This window comes from Rhododendron vialii, chromosome 5a (assembly GCF_030253575.1).
Source record: "Rhododendron vialii isolate Sample 1 chromosome 5a, ASM3025357v1".
NCBI classification, from domain to species: Eukaryota; Viridiplantae; Streptophyta; class Magnoliopsida; order Ericales; family Ericaceae; genus Rhododendron; species Rhododendron vialii.
The window spans coordinates 33359545-33377457 of NC_080561.1; the positions used below are offsets into that span (position 1 = coordinate 33359545).

Sequence of the window (17913 nt, forward strand, 5' to 3'; positions counted from 1 at the left end):
AATTTTTTATTTTTCAGTTTTTGTTTCCAATATTTTTTGAAACAGGCACCATAAATAAAATATATTCGTGTTACTATTTTTATTTATAAAATACATAATTAATTCCACTAGTTTACGAAAAATCTAGAAACACAAAAATTGCGTTTTCATTTGTCTTGAGAATACACTTTCGCTAGTCCAAAAGATAAATAAAAAAAAATTATTCTGATCACCAAACATGTTTTTTATTTATAATTTTTAATAAATATAAATAAATATAAAAAACTCATTTTTTTGAAAAATAAAAAATTGACTACTTTATCAAACAGATCCGTTAAATTTTGAAACAAATATACTCCGTACTGCATTATTGTCGTTCCACTCCCACCCCTAATCGTCCAACTTGCGTTGAAAAATTGAAAAAAATGACGTTAGAAAACTTAACACCCTGTACTATACACTCCTAATGAGTATTTATACTCCCCAGTCCACTATTTACTGATCTTTTTACTTACAAGTTACGGAAAAGGAAAGCAGCAAGGTTAAACGTGCGTGTGCTGGTGGATCCTGAATCAAATCCCACGGCAGATCCTCCATTTAAATCACCGATGGTAACGGGCGATTAGGTCTCAACGGTTCGAATTGCAGACGACTAGAGCAAGAGAGACTGCAATGGCGGTTCCTGTCGAAGAAGCCATTGCAGCATTGTCTACTTTCTCGCTGGAGGTAAAAAATTGCAAGATCTGCTCGTATTCAACTTGCTTACCCTAAATATATGAGTACCCATACCTGCTTTTACGGGTGTATATGTATTTGTGTTCATAATCTGCTCTACTAAGTCATTCCACTGTGCTTCCTGCATAGAATTACAAATTGGGTACTTTTCTTTTTTTTGGTTTGGTTACTTTTTGTTATTTTCTGGATGAATAATGCCTATTTGATGTTATTTTCTACATGGATTTTCAACTTGGGTTATAGGGTTTTTGAAATTAGTACATACCTACTTCTTTTTTTTTTTTTTGGTATTGTCAGGATGAATAACGTCTACACTATACTCGTTCATGTGGACTATTCGTAAAGTAACTTGTTTAATGTCTATTTGATTTGATTTTCTACATGGGTTTTCAACTTGGCTGATAGGGTTTTTAAAATTAGTACTTTACGGATGTATATGTTTTTGTGTTTATAATCTGCTCTACCATGTCATTCCACTGTGCTTCCTAGACATAGAATTACAAACTGGGTTCTGGTTTTTGGTTTTTTCTGTGTGTGTGTGTGTGTGTTATTATCTGGATGAATAATGCCTACACTATACTCGTAGATGTGAACTAATTTATAAAGTAACTTGTTTAATGTCTGTTTGATGTGATTTTCGACTAGGGTTTCCAACTTGGTTTATAGGGTTTTTGAAATTAGTACATACCTACTTATGTTTTTGTGTTTATAATCTGCTCTACTAAATCATTGGACTGTGCTTCGCACATAGAATTACAAATTGGGTACCTTTTTTTTCTTTTTTTTCTTTTCCCTTCTCTTTTCTTCTGGTGTGGTTATTTTCTGCAATTATCTGGGTCAACAATGCCTACATTGTAGCTTGGAAATGGATGGACATATATACTGGGTACATGTGAACTAATTCATAAAGTAACTTGTTTAATGTGACATGTCTAATGGATGTGATTTTCAATGTGTGTATAGTACTAGTAGTAGTCCCACATTGCTTAGTTTACTTATTTAATATGTGAGTCATCTATATAAATAAGATTGTTATGTTTTAGGGTTTGAAACATCCTATACACTTTTCACTCTCCTAAACAACAGTTTTATCCATGCTGCGTTTTCGATGAATTTTTTGAAGCATTGTTTGATTCCTTTTCTACTTTTTTCCGCTTAATATTTTTGTCTTATAACTTTGTAGGATGAGCAACCAGATGTTCAAGGGCCAGGAGTTTGGGTGTCAACTGAGAGAGGTGCAACAAATAGTCCAATTGGTATGCATCTGTTAATGTTTATTGTGTAGGATTTAGGTTGTGAGTGGCTTTTTCTCATCAATCTTGGAGACTCCAATATCTTTATGGTCTTATATCTTACCAAGCATCCTTTGCCTGCTCAAAATATATGACAATGCCCACACACACACACTCCCCCTCCCAAAAAAAAAAAGGAAAAAAAAAGCTACTTGCACAAAAAAATACTCTAAATGTTGAGCTGCTTATGACAGACTTATAATATTTTTATTCGTGGAAGTGCATCATTGAAATACGTATTTTTTAGCTGCAATTCCAGGCATCGTTTGTAATGTGATCAATAAGAGTAATGGGAAGTTTGAAAAGAAATATGTACTTATGGGAATGGTTTCCCCATTGCAATTCCAGGCATTGTTTGTAATGTGATCAATAAGAGTAATGGGAAGTTTGAAATGTCTAAGAAATATGTACTTATGGGAATGGTTTCCCCGTTGGACCCTTATTCAATAATTGTCAGAGTCAAATTTGTGTGGCGCTCTTATCCAGTTTTAATTTCTTTGTGGTAAATAAGTTTCTTTTCCTCGGTTTTGAATGAAGTATGTGACCTAAACAGCTCTAGACCAGAGCACTTTAGATGACCAAAATACCCTCAACGACTTCTTGTTGATTCAAACTCAGTCCTTCCGGATTTGATAAATTTTTTGCTAAGGTGAGAGTGAACAGAAATGGCCAAGCCTATGATCTTCCTGTTTGTCACTGTGTATTTTAGCATAAAATTATCTAAATCTTGAATAATTGATAGAATGAGAGACTGTTGATAACGGGAGTAAATTCGACTTGAGCTTCTTAAAGGAAAGAGGGGAGGCATGCAATGTGTTAGATAGCTTGATATACATTGTTGGGCCCATTTCCTAACTGCTTAAGCTTTTTTTGGGACTACTGGTAACATAACATGGTATCAGAGGCAGGAGGTCTTGGGTTCAAGTATCTCTGTTTGCATTTGTATCCCGCTTGCATTCTACTTCTCCCTTTCATACCCTGTTTCTCCCTATTTATGAAAATTTGTAGCTCCACGTGCAAGACAGGGTTGCACGTTGTTGGGCATCTTTCCTAACAGCTTAAGCTTTTGGGAATACTGGTAACTTAACACAATGTGCATACGTAAATGCAAGATATTGTCAAGATATTTGAAGAAGCTTTCATGGAGCTGCTAGTTTGTTATCTAGAGAAGTTGTTTGGCCGTAGTAAAATCCAACTCATCTAAAGTCTATTGTGAGAATTTTATATGCCAATAGGGTCATCTACAATAGCATCTCTCTCTCTCTCTCTCTCTCTCTCTCTCTCTCTCTCTCTCTCACTATGTGCGCGCATGTGTGTATGTATCTCTCTCTAGCACTTTTGTTTCGCCCTCCCCATCTGTCCCCCCTCTCTCGTAATTTTATGATAGTCTATGGATGCTTTTCTGGTGTAGAGTATACCGATGTTTCTGCGTACCGCCTATCATTATCAGAAGATACCAAGGCTCTCAATCAACTGGTATGCCATGCTCCCTTTTCTATCTTTGTACTTAGATCCACTCTGAGATATTGGACTGTTAAATATATAAGTATTCAATTACTCCTCAATTACACAACATAAAAAAGGGTTGTGGTTATCTTTTTTCCCTTCTCTTGAAACATGTAAACCATCTAAGAAAAACATATCTTTGATTTCTTTCACGTACTCTGTTTGCGAGGTACTATATTGAATGTTTTAACAATGGGACCTGTGCAGAACACCCTTATTCATGAGGGAAAGGATATGGCATCAGTGCTCTATACTTATCGAAGTTGTGTCAAAGCACTTCCTCAGGTTAGAACAGTGCTAGGTTTGGAATAAATATATTTAATTTTATCATCTTGTGGGAAAATGTTTAGCTTGTTCAAATTGTATGCTTTTCTATAGACATAACAGTGATATAATCAAAGACATTACTTTTTAATTGCTTATATTCTCTTTCTGACAAGGCACCCTTCAAATGTAGACCACCTTGAATTGATTGAAAGGACATTACTGTTGAGTAGCAATCAGGTGCATAACCAAACCGTATTGAAGCAAGCCCTCTGCAACCCTTCATGTTGCGAGCTTGGGAATTGGATTTCATTCTCGGGATAACAGAAAGCTTAAGTGGGATTGTTTTTGATTGATTGGCATTTGGCCGTTGTTAGTGGTTTCACGGCTTGGATGTGAGTTTCCGATATAAACCATAAACCGGACCATTCCTAGCAGTTCAAGAAAATGGAAAACCAAGCCGGACCATTGAAATCTATGAAACAGCTAGACCAAACCATGGATCAGTTTCAGTTTGGTTTCACGATTTCTGGGCTCTTCTCATCAGTAGCTAATTTCAAGAAGGCGTGCAACCACACACTAAAACGTGATGAAATTGATAACACTGGAGTATGATATATGTAACACTATCATATATACTTTATATTTAACGATATATTCATGAGCTCAAAATCATATGACAAACCAGATCCTGTGGTTTTATATTGTGAACCAGGACTCAACCTGTATACTTGGTCCATTCAGGATGTTTTCACGGTTCAATTGGTTTGTTTGTATATCTCTTCCCATTGTGCTTATCTCTTCCCATTGTACTCACCAGGGTCATACATATAAGGTCCTTATCTTGGTTTTTGTTTCAGATGGCTGTAGCTTTGTGTTATTACAGGTTCATATATCTTCTGGTTTTGGAAATGCCTTACAAGTTGGATGGATTGATAATTATTTGAAACCATTGGAGTTTGCCGGTATATATGAGAGATGTATTAGAAGGTTGGATCAACATGAGATATCATATTGTGTGTGCATTTAGCTGGGAATCTCCTTATAAAGAGATTCAAATCTTTTCCCATGTATTTGGTTAATTGAGATTCTAAGTTGATGTGGCATAAGCATTGTGAAATCTTATTTATTTTTTTTCATTTTGTGTGTTATTTATTTATTTTTGTGTGTGTGGTTTTGTTTGGTTGTAGCCTTCTGACAAAGATCTTTGAAAAGGTCATTGTAGGGATCAGAAATCACATGCTTTATTATCGCATCTCAAGCATCCACATTATCCTAAATTTGTTTTTTGTTGGTCTCAAGTTTGGCATTGGTAGCTTGAAGTGACAAAGATCTTTGAAAAGGTCTTTGTAGGGATCAGAAATCACATGCTTTATTATTGCATCTGAAGCAACCACATTGGTTATTCATTTCATGAACATGCTACATTTGTTTTTTGCTTGACTCAAAGTTTGGCGTTGGTAGCTTGAAGCCGCTTTTGTCTCTGGCTTTGACCAGAAGAAGCCCAGCAAGATAGCTGGGCATTGGAAGCTTCATCTCCTTAGAATTACACAAGTCTTTGATAGCTACAAAACTTATTTTATTATCATACATGTGGATGTTGGTAAACTTGCAAGTTAAGAGCACTTGATTGATGAAGTGTGGCACATTTGCTGCATCTATGAGTTCGATTTGAGATAATAAGAGGTAGTCATCATGTGGCAGCTTCCAGATTCCATGAAGCAAAGCCAGGCTGACTTATATCTAGAAACATATCAAGTTCTAGACCTGGAAATGAGTCGACTGCGTGAAATTCAGCGCTGGCAAGGATCAGCTGCATCTAAAGTATGACTTCTGATTTCCTTTATCTTCTCAATTTTCAAGCTTTTAAGGTCTCACAACTGTCACAAGGACATGGTATTCTATTTGCAGCTAGCAGCTGATATGCAACGCTTTTCTAGGCCAGAGAGGCGTATCAACGGCCCTACTATAACTCATCTCTGGTGTGTTGTTTCTTTCTTTGTTTGTTTGTCATAAGTTGTGATCAGATAACTATCTATATGGTTGGAAATTACCAGGGAACGCAAATATCCTAGCAATTTGCGTCTTGGTATGCACGTTTTGAATCAAAAGGGTGAATTTAACGATCCAACGCTATCACGGAAATTTTCCGAAAAGATCATACATGATAAGCTAAAAATTTAGAGAGCAGCAGGGTTAGGGTAAGAGAAAATGTAAAAAAAGTTAATTATTGTGCTCCTAGAAATGTGTTTCCCGTGAATATTTTGCAAAAGAGTACTGTGTCTCATTGGATGTTTATTGCTTGAAAGAAGTAAGTTCTAATTCTGTTGTCCATAGAAACGTACTCCTATCATACAACAGTTAGAGCATGTGTTGTACCTCATTCCCGTTTCTGTTCCTTGTATTTGTACAATCCTCGTTATTTTGTAGATGTTTGAAGGAACAGGTTTACTTGCTAATTCTAGAGCTTACCATAATTAGCTGACTTATGGTAATTTTCCATGTTAACTTATTCTACAGGCTAGAATGGTAATAAAGAATATGTACGTAAATACTTAAAGCATAGAAATAATACAACTTAATGGAAATTAAGGTCATAGCAAGATCTAAATTGGAGTCCTTTCTCGTGGCATTGTGCTTGAATCTAGCTCTTCCCTTCTCTTTGAGTGTATTTAAAAAAAATCTTTCTAGCATGTTGTTTTTATCAGTTGGTTACAAGACTTTAAAGAGAGTTTGGTTGCTGGATTTTCAGGTTACAGCAAAAGCCTAATGTAGAGAAAAGGGTAAGGTTAATTTGACTTTGATATCCTAGGACTTTAGTGGCTTGTAGGAGCAACACCTTGGTTATTTCTACCAGAGAGGAGGAGAATAAGAAGAGGAACAGTCCAGGGTTCTCTTCCTGCCCATCAATTAGAAAATAGGAAAAACTCGGAAAACTGTGCTCTGCAATAACTATGAACATTTTGCACCTCAGAAAGACAAGTTTCAAATGGGCCTTGCTGCCCAGCTCATTTTTTTCCGTGCCTAACGAGCTCCGCCTCCTGCCTAGCCTTATCCATTTATTATTCATAGAGTGCTATGCACAGTCCAGACCCATTCATGCAACAATTCGCGCTGTGCCTAATCTCATGTCCTTAACGTACCATGCCTATTCTCGTCGTGTCCTTACTGTGCCATGCCCATGCCTAATCGGGGCTTGTGATGATAAAGATGTAACGGAACTAATGGTTTAAAACTATCCAAGTTATTCGATTAGTTGTAGGGAGTCATGTTTTCATTGGTTTTGTGCTGTATAGTAACTAATCATGTCTTGTTATACAACTAACAATGTAAGCCTAATTGCCGCGACTTTCAATTTCCTTGCCCATGCTTACTGATTGTGCCAATAGAACCTTGTGCTATGTACTATTTATTTAACCTGTTTTCCACATTCCCAATGTCCTTTGGCATGCTTATTGATGGTGCTATTAGCAAACTTGCACCATATTGTTTTGCTGCAGGTCCATGTTGAAGTTACTTGATATTTTAGTGCAACTGGATCATCTTAAAAATGCAAAAGCAAGCATACCAAATGATTTTTCCTGGTATAAGAGGTATATTTACCATATCGCTTTGCTTTTTAATGAATTGCAGAATTTAATTTATGTTTTGATGTTTAGTGTTAGGGTAGTGATTTTGCCACACCATTTTTTGTTAATGCCACACCATGCAAGTGTATTTTTTGGTGCAAAAATACACTTGCAGGGTGTGGGCACCAAAAAATACACTTGCAGGGTGTGGCATTATCAAAAAATGGTGTGGCAAAATCATTTCCCTTAATGTTATTGTAGAAATGAGTTGTACATATTCATTCTTTATTGCTTTTTCGCCGTGGGCAGTTACAATGATTGCTGCCTTAAAGATGATATTTGCACTCTAACTCAATGAATCTAGTGTGCATGGGGTTAAAAATGAATTAAACATCCAGGATACAATGAAGCACTCATCGGAGTCAGTTATGACAAATGAAATTGGACCAGAAGTATGTCTGGATTTCAAGTCTGCCAAGAAGGAAACTAAACGCTGGTTGTGAATTCTAGGAGGAGAACCTGGGAGTTAGTATTATGATGCCCAAATGGATGGTTCATACAAACATAAGTTCCATTATCTAAAACGGAAGTTCTCTCCAATTGAATTGCCAACCTTTGCATTAACTAGGCGGGGGAGGTTTCATGACCTCTAAGTTCTACAGGTCATAATTCTTGGATTCAAATAACCACTTTTAACCACCATAACCACCCACAAGGACTAGTTTTGTTAGAACTATGGCTCATATGTTATTGGGGGGTGCGGGGGGCGTTGTACGGTAGGGTTCATACAGGGGTATTTTTGGGATACAGACCAAATACCAGATTAGGGTTAGAATAGAGTCAATATAAATACTCTATGTTGTAAACCCTAATTCATACTGTGATAAAAAAGAACAGCAGCCGCTCTCGCTCCCGTGGACGTACCCGGTTTTGGGGAACCACGTATATCTCTGTGTTGATTCTTTACTGTTTATACTCGTAAATCATGTGCGTGTGTGTGTCGATCCTAACAAGTTTGTATCTGGCTCTAGAATTCGACAATCTAGTGGTTTAGGATGTGTCATTTTACACTTTGAGATGTGAGTATCTCTTATATCTTAATTCACTTGGAAATATGCAACTTTTTAAAGAATGCAAAGCATAAATAAACTTTGGAATATTCCAACGAAGATGAAACAAAAGGCCTAACAACTATAATCCAAACTTCTTAGAGGCCTTGCATGTGGCTTGCCATCATCGTGCACTAGTGGAGGTGCTTCAAGTTACCTAACCACCGCCTCATCTCGTCTAGAATTCTTTGAGCCTTCCCAATGCAAAGACATGAAACAAAAAGAAAGCCCCATTCAGCTTTGAAACTATGATAGCAGTCTTATTTTGTAGCAACTTTCCGCAAGCCCCTAGAATTGTGGTTTTGCATTTGTAGACATTTCATACAGCACTTGCAGAAAATTTTATGAACGCTAAAATCCAAAAAATTAAACCTTGTCTTGTGCATGATAGATAGGCTATTCATTCACAAAAGACTACGGCATAACCCCGATGGTGTCTGAAATAATGGGATGTGGCTTCATTGGGTTGAATTCAGACTTCTTGACATGTTTCCTGACCGTTCTACCAAAGTTTTTGAGAATACTTCAGTTTCAAGTATTCCGCCACGTGATTTCTGCTGCATATACATGTTAGTACAGGGTCCAGCTATGATGCCCCTGTCTGATTTGGGGGGCATGGCCGATTTCTGCTGCATATACATGTTAGTACAGGATCAGGCTATGATGCCCCAGCCCGGTTTGATGCCCCCATTTTCCCTCAACCGCTGGATCTCTCTTTTTCAATCTTAACCATTGGTTGAATCCCACTCATATAAGTGTGGCCATACATTTTGGTAAGTGTGGGTATAAATTGCAGCCATGCATTGTGGTAAGTGTGGCCATAATAAATGGTATGTAAAGCCACTTTGTGTTGTAAGTAAAACTTGTTTTTTCTCCTGGGAAAATCATAAAACCACCTTGTTTTTGTGATTGGTTTTGATCCAATGGCTGAGATTTATCCATTTTTCAATCTAAAGGTTCATATTTAAGGGGGGCATCCATGCCCCAATACCACTATGGGGCATGGAAGAAAAATTCGTTAGTACAACTTTAGTTTAGCCTTTTATGTGTGTTATTTGATGCTCTTGATCTTTTGTTTTGCTGTCATGACATATTTGTTTCTGAAGTCGTTTATCTTGCCCCAGTATTAGCTGCTTCTAGCAAAGAAGAAAATTTTCTCTGTTGTTTATCTTGCCTCAATATTAGATGCTTCTAGAATACATGAGAACTATCTCTGTGGTATTTGAATTTACCAGGACCTTCACTCAAGTCAGTATGCAGTGGCAAGACAATGACTCATTGAGAGAAGAGTTAGATGATCTTCAGGTGTGTCAGTCCTCTTTTCTTCGTCATAGAAGAGTTGCAAACAATGCCTATTATTTTATTGTTTTTCTCATTTTTTAGGACAGTTTCTATTGTATGATTTAGCATATCAGTACTTTATACCCTATGTATTTTTGTCTTCCAGATTTTCTTGAGCACAAGATGGGCGATTTTGTTGAACTTGCATGTCGAGATGTTCCGCGTAAACAAGTATCCCTCCCATACATTATGTGAACTATCTGTTGCATTCACTTTTTATGACAGGAGAAGAATAATTTTACTAAGGTGTTGTTTGATAAAACTGAAAACTGAAAGTTGGAAGCTTAAAAATTAAGTACTAAAAACTGAATGCCGAAAATTTCAAGCTGAAAAGCTGCTTGATAATTTTTTAGGAGCTGAATTAAACAAATGATTTGATACGAAGATATAGAGAACACTTGATTATGTTACTTGGAATTATTCTCTTTTCAGTTTTACTAGTGGTTGCTATGTGTTTATGGTGTTGGGGGAGAGGTGGTGACTCCATAAAGTGGTGTGGTGGAGAAATGATAGTGTTGGTGGTTGTGGTGGCATGTGTTGGTTGTAGCAGATATAGTGATGAAGAAATAGCAGTGGTGAGGGGTGGTGCCGTTGATGACAGTATCGAGTAGTGTATAGTCATGCTGATTTGGAGATAGGTTGATTATAACTATAGAAGGTGGAGGATATGAGTCATGTTAAGGCATTTATGCTCTTGGAAGAACTCAATAGAGACAACGGATACATATGGCTGATTCCTATTGATTGGGACTTACGGCTTAGTCCGGTTTGGTTTGGTTGAGGTGGTCTAGACTGGAGAGACGGTGGTGGTGGTGGTGGAAAGATGGTGGCGGCGTAGTGGTGGTGGTAGAAAGATGGTGGTGGGGCATGGTGCTGGTGATGACGGTAGGAAGTGGGGGTGTAGGCGTGGTGGTGAGTCTGGTGACTCGTGATGGTTGTGATGGTAGCAGAGTTGGAGTGGTGGCGGTGGTGATGAAGTGGCGATGTGGTGTTGCTGGTTGGTGTCGGCAGTTGAGTGGCGTTAGTGTCGGTGGCGGTGTAGTAGTTGTGGTTGTGTTAGAGGCGGTGGAGTGGTGGTAGAGGGCAGGGAAATGGTGGTTGTGGGTTGGTGGTGGCAATGATCGTGGATGGTGGAAGAAAGCACCAGGGTACTTAATTTTTATGAATTTTTTAGACTATATTTCAAGAGGCACTTGAAATATTAAGGAATGGCATAATAGTTATCAAACCTACTTAATTACTCATCACTTAGTACATTCAGTTTTAAGTACTGAAATGGATTATCAAAAAACCCCTTAGCAAAACATGAGAAATTTATTGTGCTCGTGTTCAAACTTTTCTTTTTTTCACATTTGGAATACATGTTTCGTGCTGCCTTGCGTTGCTGATTGGACCCCTATAAAATATATGTAACTTTTGTTCATCATTTTGATGATCCTTCACTTTAAACAGTGTAGAGGACATTCTTCAGGTCCTCATAGTTTTTGCTGTGGAGTCACTGGAGTTGGATTTTGCACTTCTGTTTCCAGAGCGGCATATCCTTCTTCGGGTTTTGCCAGTTCTTGTTGTACTTGCAACGTCATCAGAGAAAGACAGTGAGTCACTATATAGGAGGGTGAAAATCAATAGACTGATCAATATATTCAAGGTATATAAGATGACGTTATCACTAAAAGCTTTAGTTTGTTAAGTGTGGAGATTGGTGATTATCTGTGGTAGTAATTGTTCTTTTCTTGTAGAATGATCCAGTCATACCTGCATTCCCGGATCTTCATCTTTCTCCTGCTGCAATTTTGAAAGAGTTGTCTATGTATTTCCCCAAATTCACTGCCCAAACTCGTCTTCTCACTCTTCCAGCCCCTCATGAGCTTCCAATCCGTGAAGCACAAGAATATCCTCTTAATCGTTTTCATTTTAATTGGTTTATTTTACCGGATCTAATCATTTGATTACATGATTCTCCTGCTGTGTTTACTCTTTTTTCTTGTGGACTTTTTCTTACATCATGTCATCTCTTATTTGGACTGGGCCTCAAATTATACTTGTTGCTATTGGTGCCAATATGAGTGTAACATCTGTTTCAGGGCATCTAATGAATTGTCACACTGCGGCATGTCCTTTTAGGTAGAGTTGATAAACGAAATACTACTTGAGCGCTTGTGTTTGACTTTTTAAAAGCTTGTATGGATCGGTTTGTTGGATAAACAAGCCAAGGTTGCACATGTTTTTGAAGCTTCTTAGGCTTCCGGACAAGCTTGAATTATCTACAACTTGGCTCGACAAGATTACAACATTTAAACAATTCAAGCTACTCAAGATTGGCTTGATTAAAGCTCGTTTGAGATTAGTTCACCTGACAAACAAACCAGGCTGGAGCATAATTTGGAATTCACGAAGTTTTCAATAGGTGGGTCATCACAATGAAATAACTGCAATATTGAAATGTCGAGTGCAACTGAATAAGTCAAAAAAATGTTTGTTGCTGTTCTGGACGAATCTTCAGACACACATAAGTACCTGTGTAGAGCAGTCCAAGTAGTATTTGCAATTGTATGAGTTAGCATCTAAATAACAATAAAGCTCATCAGCTCATGTAAGGAAGTTGAATGAGATTTAGAGTGACCAATTTGTAGGTGGTATCCAGGGAGTGGAGAATGCCAAGGCATCTCTGAGTTATATATCAGTAACAGGTAAAGATGAACAGAATTATGTGATTGTGCACAGCACACCATGAGACTCTTCAAACTTGATTCTTTAGCCAATTTATTTTTCTCACATGCTGAAGTAAGATTAGTTAGTAGCGTGCAATGTACATTGTAAAGGGTAAAAATTTAAACCTGGCTACTTTGATGGATGCTTCCCACATTTCAAATTTACAAAATTTGAAGGGTGGATTGGTGTTTGAACTGTCTGCAGGAAGACATAAATTCTAGCTGGATACTCAAATTCCTGTCTTCTGGGATTTGAGGAACTTGTTGGAGATAGCTCTTAAACATATGAGCTTGTACTTATGACTCTATTGTTTGATCACCAACACCACCAAAAGCTTCAGCTTTAGAGAGAGGGGTAATCGGTTACTTATATTCTCACTAACACAGCCTTGATGTGGCAAAGCTCAGTTCCATGAGCAGCACAGACAGAGATCATTGGTTAATCTTTCTCTTCTTTTGATCAGTTCTGTTTGTTTTATTTCTGGAAAGGTGGCTGTCTGCTATATGACTTCAATGTTGCATATTTGTCATCATTGTCTTTGTTTGTGTGGTATATGGGCAATGCCATTGCCCATATTTGACTGAAGCCAGATCACGTGGTTTCTGTGTGATTAGTTTTTTTTGTTCTCATTCTGTGTGATAAGTTCAGTCCCAAGATTTTTTTATAAACCTTATCCTGTGGTTGCTAGCCCATACATGATATCTTTAGTATCCTATTTGAAATCCATACCATACATGATATCTTTAGTATCCTATTTAGAATCCATACCATACATGATATCTTTAGTATCCTATTTGGAAATGCCTAAGAAGTTTTGTCAAGAATCTTTAGGTGTTACATATTTTTGGTGAATACCTTGACTCAATATCCACTTACCACCGACATTATCTGATCATCAATCATATTGGAGCAATTCGCGCTGAACATGATGACTTCATAGTCCGTTTCGCTTCAGCTATGAACCAGGTGCTCCTCTTCCTTGCGTCTCTTTATGTTTTTGACTGTGTCTGTGTTTATCCTCATTTAATACCATATATTGTTGCCTTAATAAATAATATTACATAATGAAGAACTCCATCTCAGGTACAAATTCACCAAAATAACGAAGTAAAATAATCAAGGGATTACTAGTTTCTGGTACAGGCATTTACATTGGTTGCTTGTACATTTCATCCAACACTAAAATAACCAACATGGTGAGGGGAAGGTTCACTTTCCATACTTGCCACCTTCTTCTTGTTCCCTGCAACTTGCCTCCCCTACCGCCTTGCCTGCATCTGCTCCAACTAGCAAGCAAATCCATCACAGATTTCAAAGATAGCATAGAGCCATAATTCATATTCAATAAACAACGAGTCTCGATTCCAAGAAAGTTCATTGAATTCAAAGATAGTATAAGATCAAATAAAGAGTACGACATTGGGATATGAAGAAAATACTCGGGAGATTGGAAATGTAATGTATGCTTTTGGTACCTTAAATCGTGATCACTAATTGTACAGGTTGTTGGGTTCTATTGCCACAAATAACATCCAGAATTCCCATCCCAAATAGGCATAATCTGACCGTTTGTTTTGTCAAAACAACCACTGAAACTAATCTGAGTCTCCTTTGAATTTCCTTCTTCACATCTCTAAAGTTGAACATAGTCTCCTACTAGTAGCTGATTTTTTTCCTTCTCAAATGCGCAGAATATAAATGAAGTAACAAGTCTTGAATGGATCCTACTGAGAATCTTCTTAAAGGACGCATATTAGCACAAATAGTTGATGACTAATAATACTAGCTTATAAAGCTTATTCATGCATGAATTGTTGCTAACACGTCCCACCACCTCATGCATAACACTTGGCACCTCAATAGACACATGTCTTTTGCCTTAAAGAGAGAACAGTTGTCACCACCAAATAAAAGCATATTGACACACCTTCTGCACAAAGATTTTCCTCCCTCTCTCTCCGAAAACTACACCTTAGTTACACGAAGCGGGAGTGGGGACGGGGACGGGGGCGGGGACGGGGGAGCGGATGATCACAGAAGCGTGGGAGCGCTATTGGGAGAGGTTAGGAAAAATTATTAAAATTATAAATATATTTTGGAATTTTATATTGTTAAATGTCAATATAAAAATATTATTCTACCACATAAAATATTACTATTAAAATTATAAGTTTCTAGTTATATTTCAACATTTTTATTGTAGCACATGATTACACAATAGAGCTCTTGTGCATATTAAGTAGGCGTAAAAGTTAAGTGCATTAATATGACTCTAGAAGGTTAATATCAGATGTGCTCACTAACAAGATCAAAACCACTTTAAAGGTACCAATTGCAACTTGAATCGTAAGTCTCTCAACCGTTTTTTGGGTGTAAGTTCCCGTATAGGTAAGGAACGAGTTCCCGTCGTCATTGGGACGGGTTTCTTGGAGTTTCCTTCGACGGGAACGCGGAAACGCGTTTCCGTCGAAGAAACGTGGGCATAGTTGAAGGTTCCTGCAACTAAGAACTACACTCTCTCACAAAATTATTTACCACATGCAAATGTCTCTAATTACTCCCACGTAGAAGACCAGTAATTTCAACATAAAGGACAATAATTCCAAAACCACTGTACCACACTTTATGCTCCAAGAATGATATTGTTTTTTTTTTTTCCCCTTAAAGCTTCAGTGCTTTCCAAGCAAAACAATAAATCCTTCACTTAAGGAAAATTAACATCAGAAGAAATACGGGGCGTCACAAAAAGTATCGATTTTTTAATGTTCCAATAAATATACTTTTCGTTCTTTCATTCTCTTATTTTCCACATACACTTTGCCGCTGTCAACCACCCCTAGCACCACCTCCGGCTACCCCCACCTCCGGCCACCACCTCCACATGGCCGCTGCTACCACATTGTTTCCAGTGACCATGCAGAGACTTTCCAATGCCGTTGGTGACCATCTGGCTACCCTCGCACGGGGGCTACCTCTCTATTAAATTTAGTTTCTGAACACAAGTGTGCACGCAGCTGTTTTTTGTTCGGTATTTTATGTCAAAAACGTGGAAACTTGTCTACGTGAGATAAAAAACTGAAAACTGGAACTTGGCATTGTTACCAAACAGACCCTTACGTTTTGACTTTCCTTCAGTTGTTTCGGTTATTTTTTTCCTCCATGTTTTATTGTTAGTTTTTTGTCCTTTTATATTTTTTCACTTTGACTTATTGAGTTCATGATGCTTTTGCCCATGTTGTGCAGCTAGTGTTACTGAAATCAATGGATGGTGCAGATGTTGAGTGGTGCAAGGAAGTCAAAGGGAACATGTATGACATAGTTGTTGAAGGTTTTCAGCTTTTAAGCAAGTGGACTGCTCGAATTTGGGAGCAATGCGCATGGAAATTCTCTCGTCCCTGCAAGGATGCAGTTCCTAATATGTCACATGAGATGGTGACATCATCTTCTGACTATGAAAAGGTTTTCATTGTGACTTCTTGTTCCCCATTCTTGAGTGTCATATTTCTAGGTTCGATTTTGTGTCTTGTTCCTTTGTCATTCTTGCTTTATTTTCCTTCTTGATATTTCTATATGCAAAGGACTTGTTTGATGTGATAATAACATTTGTTAAATTTGTTGTGCCCTTGAGTTAAATTTTGTATTACTTACCAATTCTTAGTATTTTTATTACAATTTTGAGGAATAATGAAGGTAAATTTCTTCATGAGAATCGAATACAAGTACATGGGGTAAGTAATAAAAACAACTAGCAAATCTTCAACTTTGACTGAATGCCAAGTCGTAGAGATACAACTCAGTGCTTGTCAATGCCCGAGACAGAGGATATAGCAGTGTGACAGACATGCACAGGCTTATTGTCGTTATGTAACAGTAGTGGCTTCACCCAACGCAGCGAAACAGTGTGTAACGGGCTGCTACAGCCTTTAGACGCTTATTTGACTAGTGGTATAGGTGAAATGCGTACCCGATTTTGACTTTGATCGCACTCTCGTGTGCCCACGTTGCTCAGATCTAAGGCTCCATGTCCAAAACTTCCAATATGTGGATCAAAACTATTTGACTGAAAAGGATGGGGTGTTGAGCAGCCGTCGGTCGAGGGGATCTAGCAGTTGGACTATGAATCGTTATCAAAACGGCAGGTAATTGCTGGTGACTTCGTTGTCGCTGTTGTTCCCTCTTTCTCTCAACCTTTCGTGCCCCCCCGCCCCTCCCCCCCCCCCCCCCCCCCCCCCCCCCCCCCCCCCCTCTCTCTCTCTCTCTAGTGTCGATAAGTTTTACAATTTAAGGGCCCGTTTGATAAGGGTATTAGCCCTTAGGATTGGATTACCAATCCCAAGGGACTACCAATACCTTGTTTGGTAATCTAAAATGGGTTGGGACTATTAGTCCAATGGACTACCAAGGTGAGCTTTGGGGGGTATACACAATACCCTCTCACACTTGGTATTCATAATCCAATCCCAACACAAGCCATGTGAAATTACTTTTCTATCCTTGCTTAAACCAACTAATGACCATCATGGAGTACTGTGGTGGCACAGATTGGTGGTGTATTTGTGTCCGCCATTTTTACAACCTCAATCTTTGGCTGCTTTTGGCATGCCAGCTATGGTATGTTAGTCTGTTTATCATTGGCAATGACTGAATTCCTCATTTAAGCACTATTCAACCATAGAGGTAGGAATTTGGTATTCTAATGACTATGCGAATGCATTTTTCTTAATCATATTTATTTGAGACTCTGAGAGTGCATTTAATTTTATCGGTTATGGTTTTTACGGGACATGAATAAAAAGTTTATGTTCGATATATTTTTAAAATTTTCATCGAGGTAATAATTATTTTTAACAGTATTTTTTTGATGTTGTGATAGTTTTCTGGAAAATTGGTTGGATCCGGAAAATATTCATCTGGGTTTGATTAGGTATTGAATAAATCAGTTTTGCATAAGGGCAAAAATGGAAATATATACTATCAATCCAATCCTAATCCCATGTGAAACAAACATGATATTAATAATCCCATCATCTAATCCCATCTCAAACAAACATAATCATTACCAATCGGCCAATCCCTTTTCTTTACCAATCCCTTCTCATTACCAATTCCAATCCTAACACCATCTCCTTACGAATCCCAACCATCTATCACTGTTATCAAATGAGGCCTAAGGGTTTATTCTTGCATGATTTATAGAAGACTTATGAATGTGTTTTTGTTGAGTTTTAGCATAACTGCATAAGTTTCATTTTTTGGGACAAAAGTGATTTTTTTGGTGTGGCAGTAAGTGTTTTGAACTTAGTAATTGGTATGCCTATCAAAAAAAAAAAACTTAGTAATTGGTATGCATCATTTTCTAGTTTTCAAGTTTTTCCCCTAGTTTTCAAGTTGTGGGATAGCAAAATT

The 17913-nt window shown here is 37.7% G+C and overlaps 1 protein-coding gene across 2 annotated transcripts in view; it reads left to right on the forward strand.

Moving 5' to 3' along the window:
• Positions 1-483: 483 nt before the first annotated feature.
• Positions 484-17913, forward strand: part of LOC131327258 (protein PIR) — a 75836-nt gene continuing 58406 nt past the window's right edge. Inside the window, exons 1-13 of one of the 2 annotated variants that reach the window (XM_058360318.1) lie at positions 484-705; positions 1898-1970; positions 3418-3482; positions 3720-3797; positions 5481-5600; positions 5688-5758; positions 7277-7369; positions 9690-9759; positions 9902-9966; positions 11248-11443; positions 11535-11693; positions 13387-13473; positions 15751-15966. In XM_058360318.1, the coding sequence (XP_058216301.1) occupies positions 652-705; positions 1898-1970; positions 3418-3482; positions 3720-3797; positions 5481-5600; positions 5688-5758; positions 7277-7369; positions 9690-9759; positions 9902-9966; positions 11248-11443; positions 11535-11693; positions 13387-13473; positions 15751-15966 (1347 nt within the window). In that variant the 5' untranslated portion in view covers positions 484-651. Of the gene's footprint in view, positions 706-1897; positions 1971-3417; positions 3483-3719; positions 3798-5480; positions 5601-5687; positions 5759-7276; positions 7370-9689; positions 9760-9901; positions 9967-11247; positions 11444-11534; positions 11694-13386; positions 13474-15750; positions 15967-17913 lie in introns of those variants that run through there. The other variant, XM_058360319.1, reaches the window with a different exon arrangement.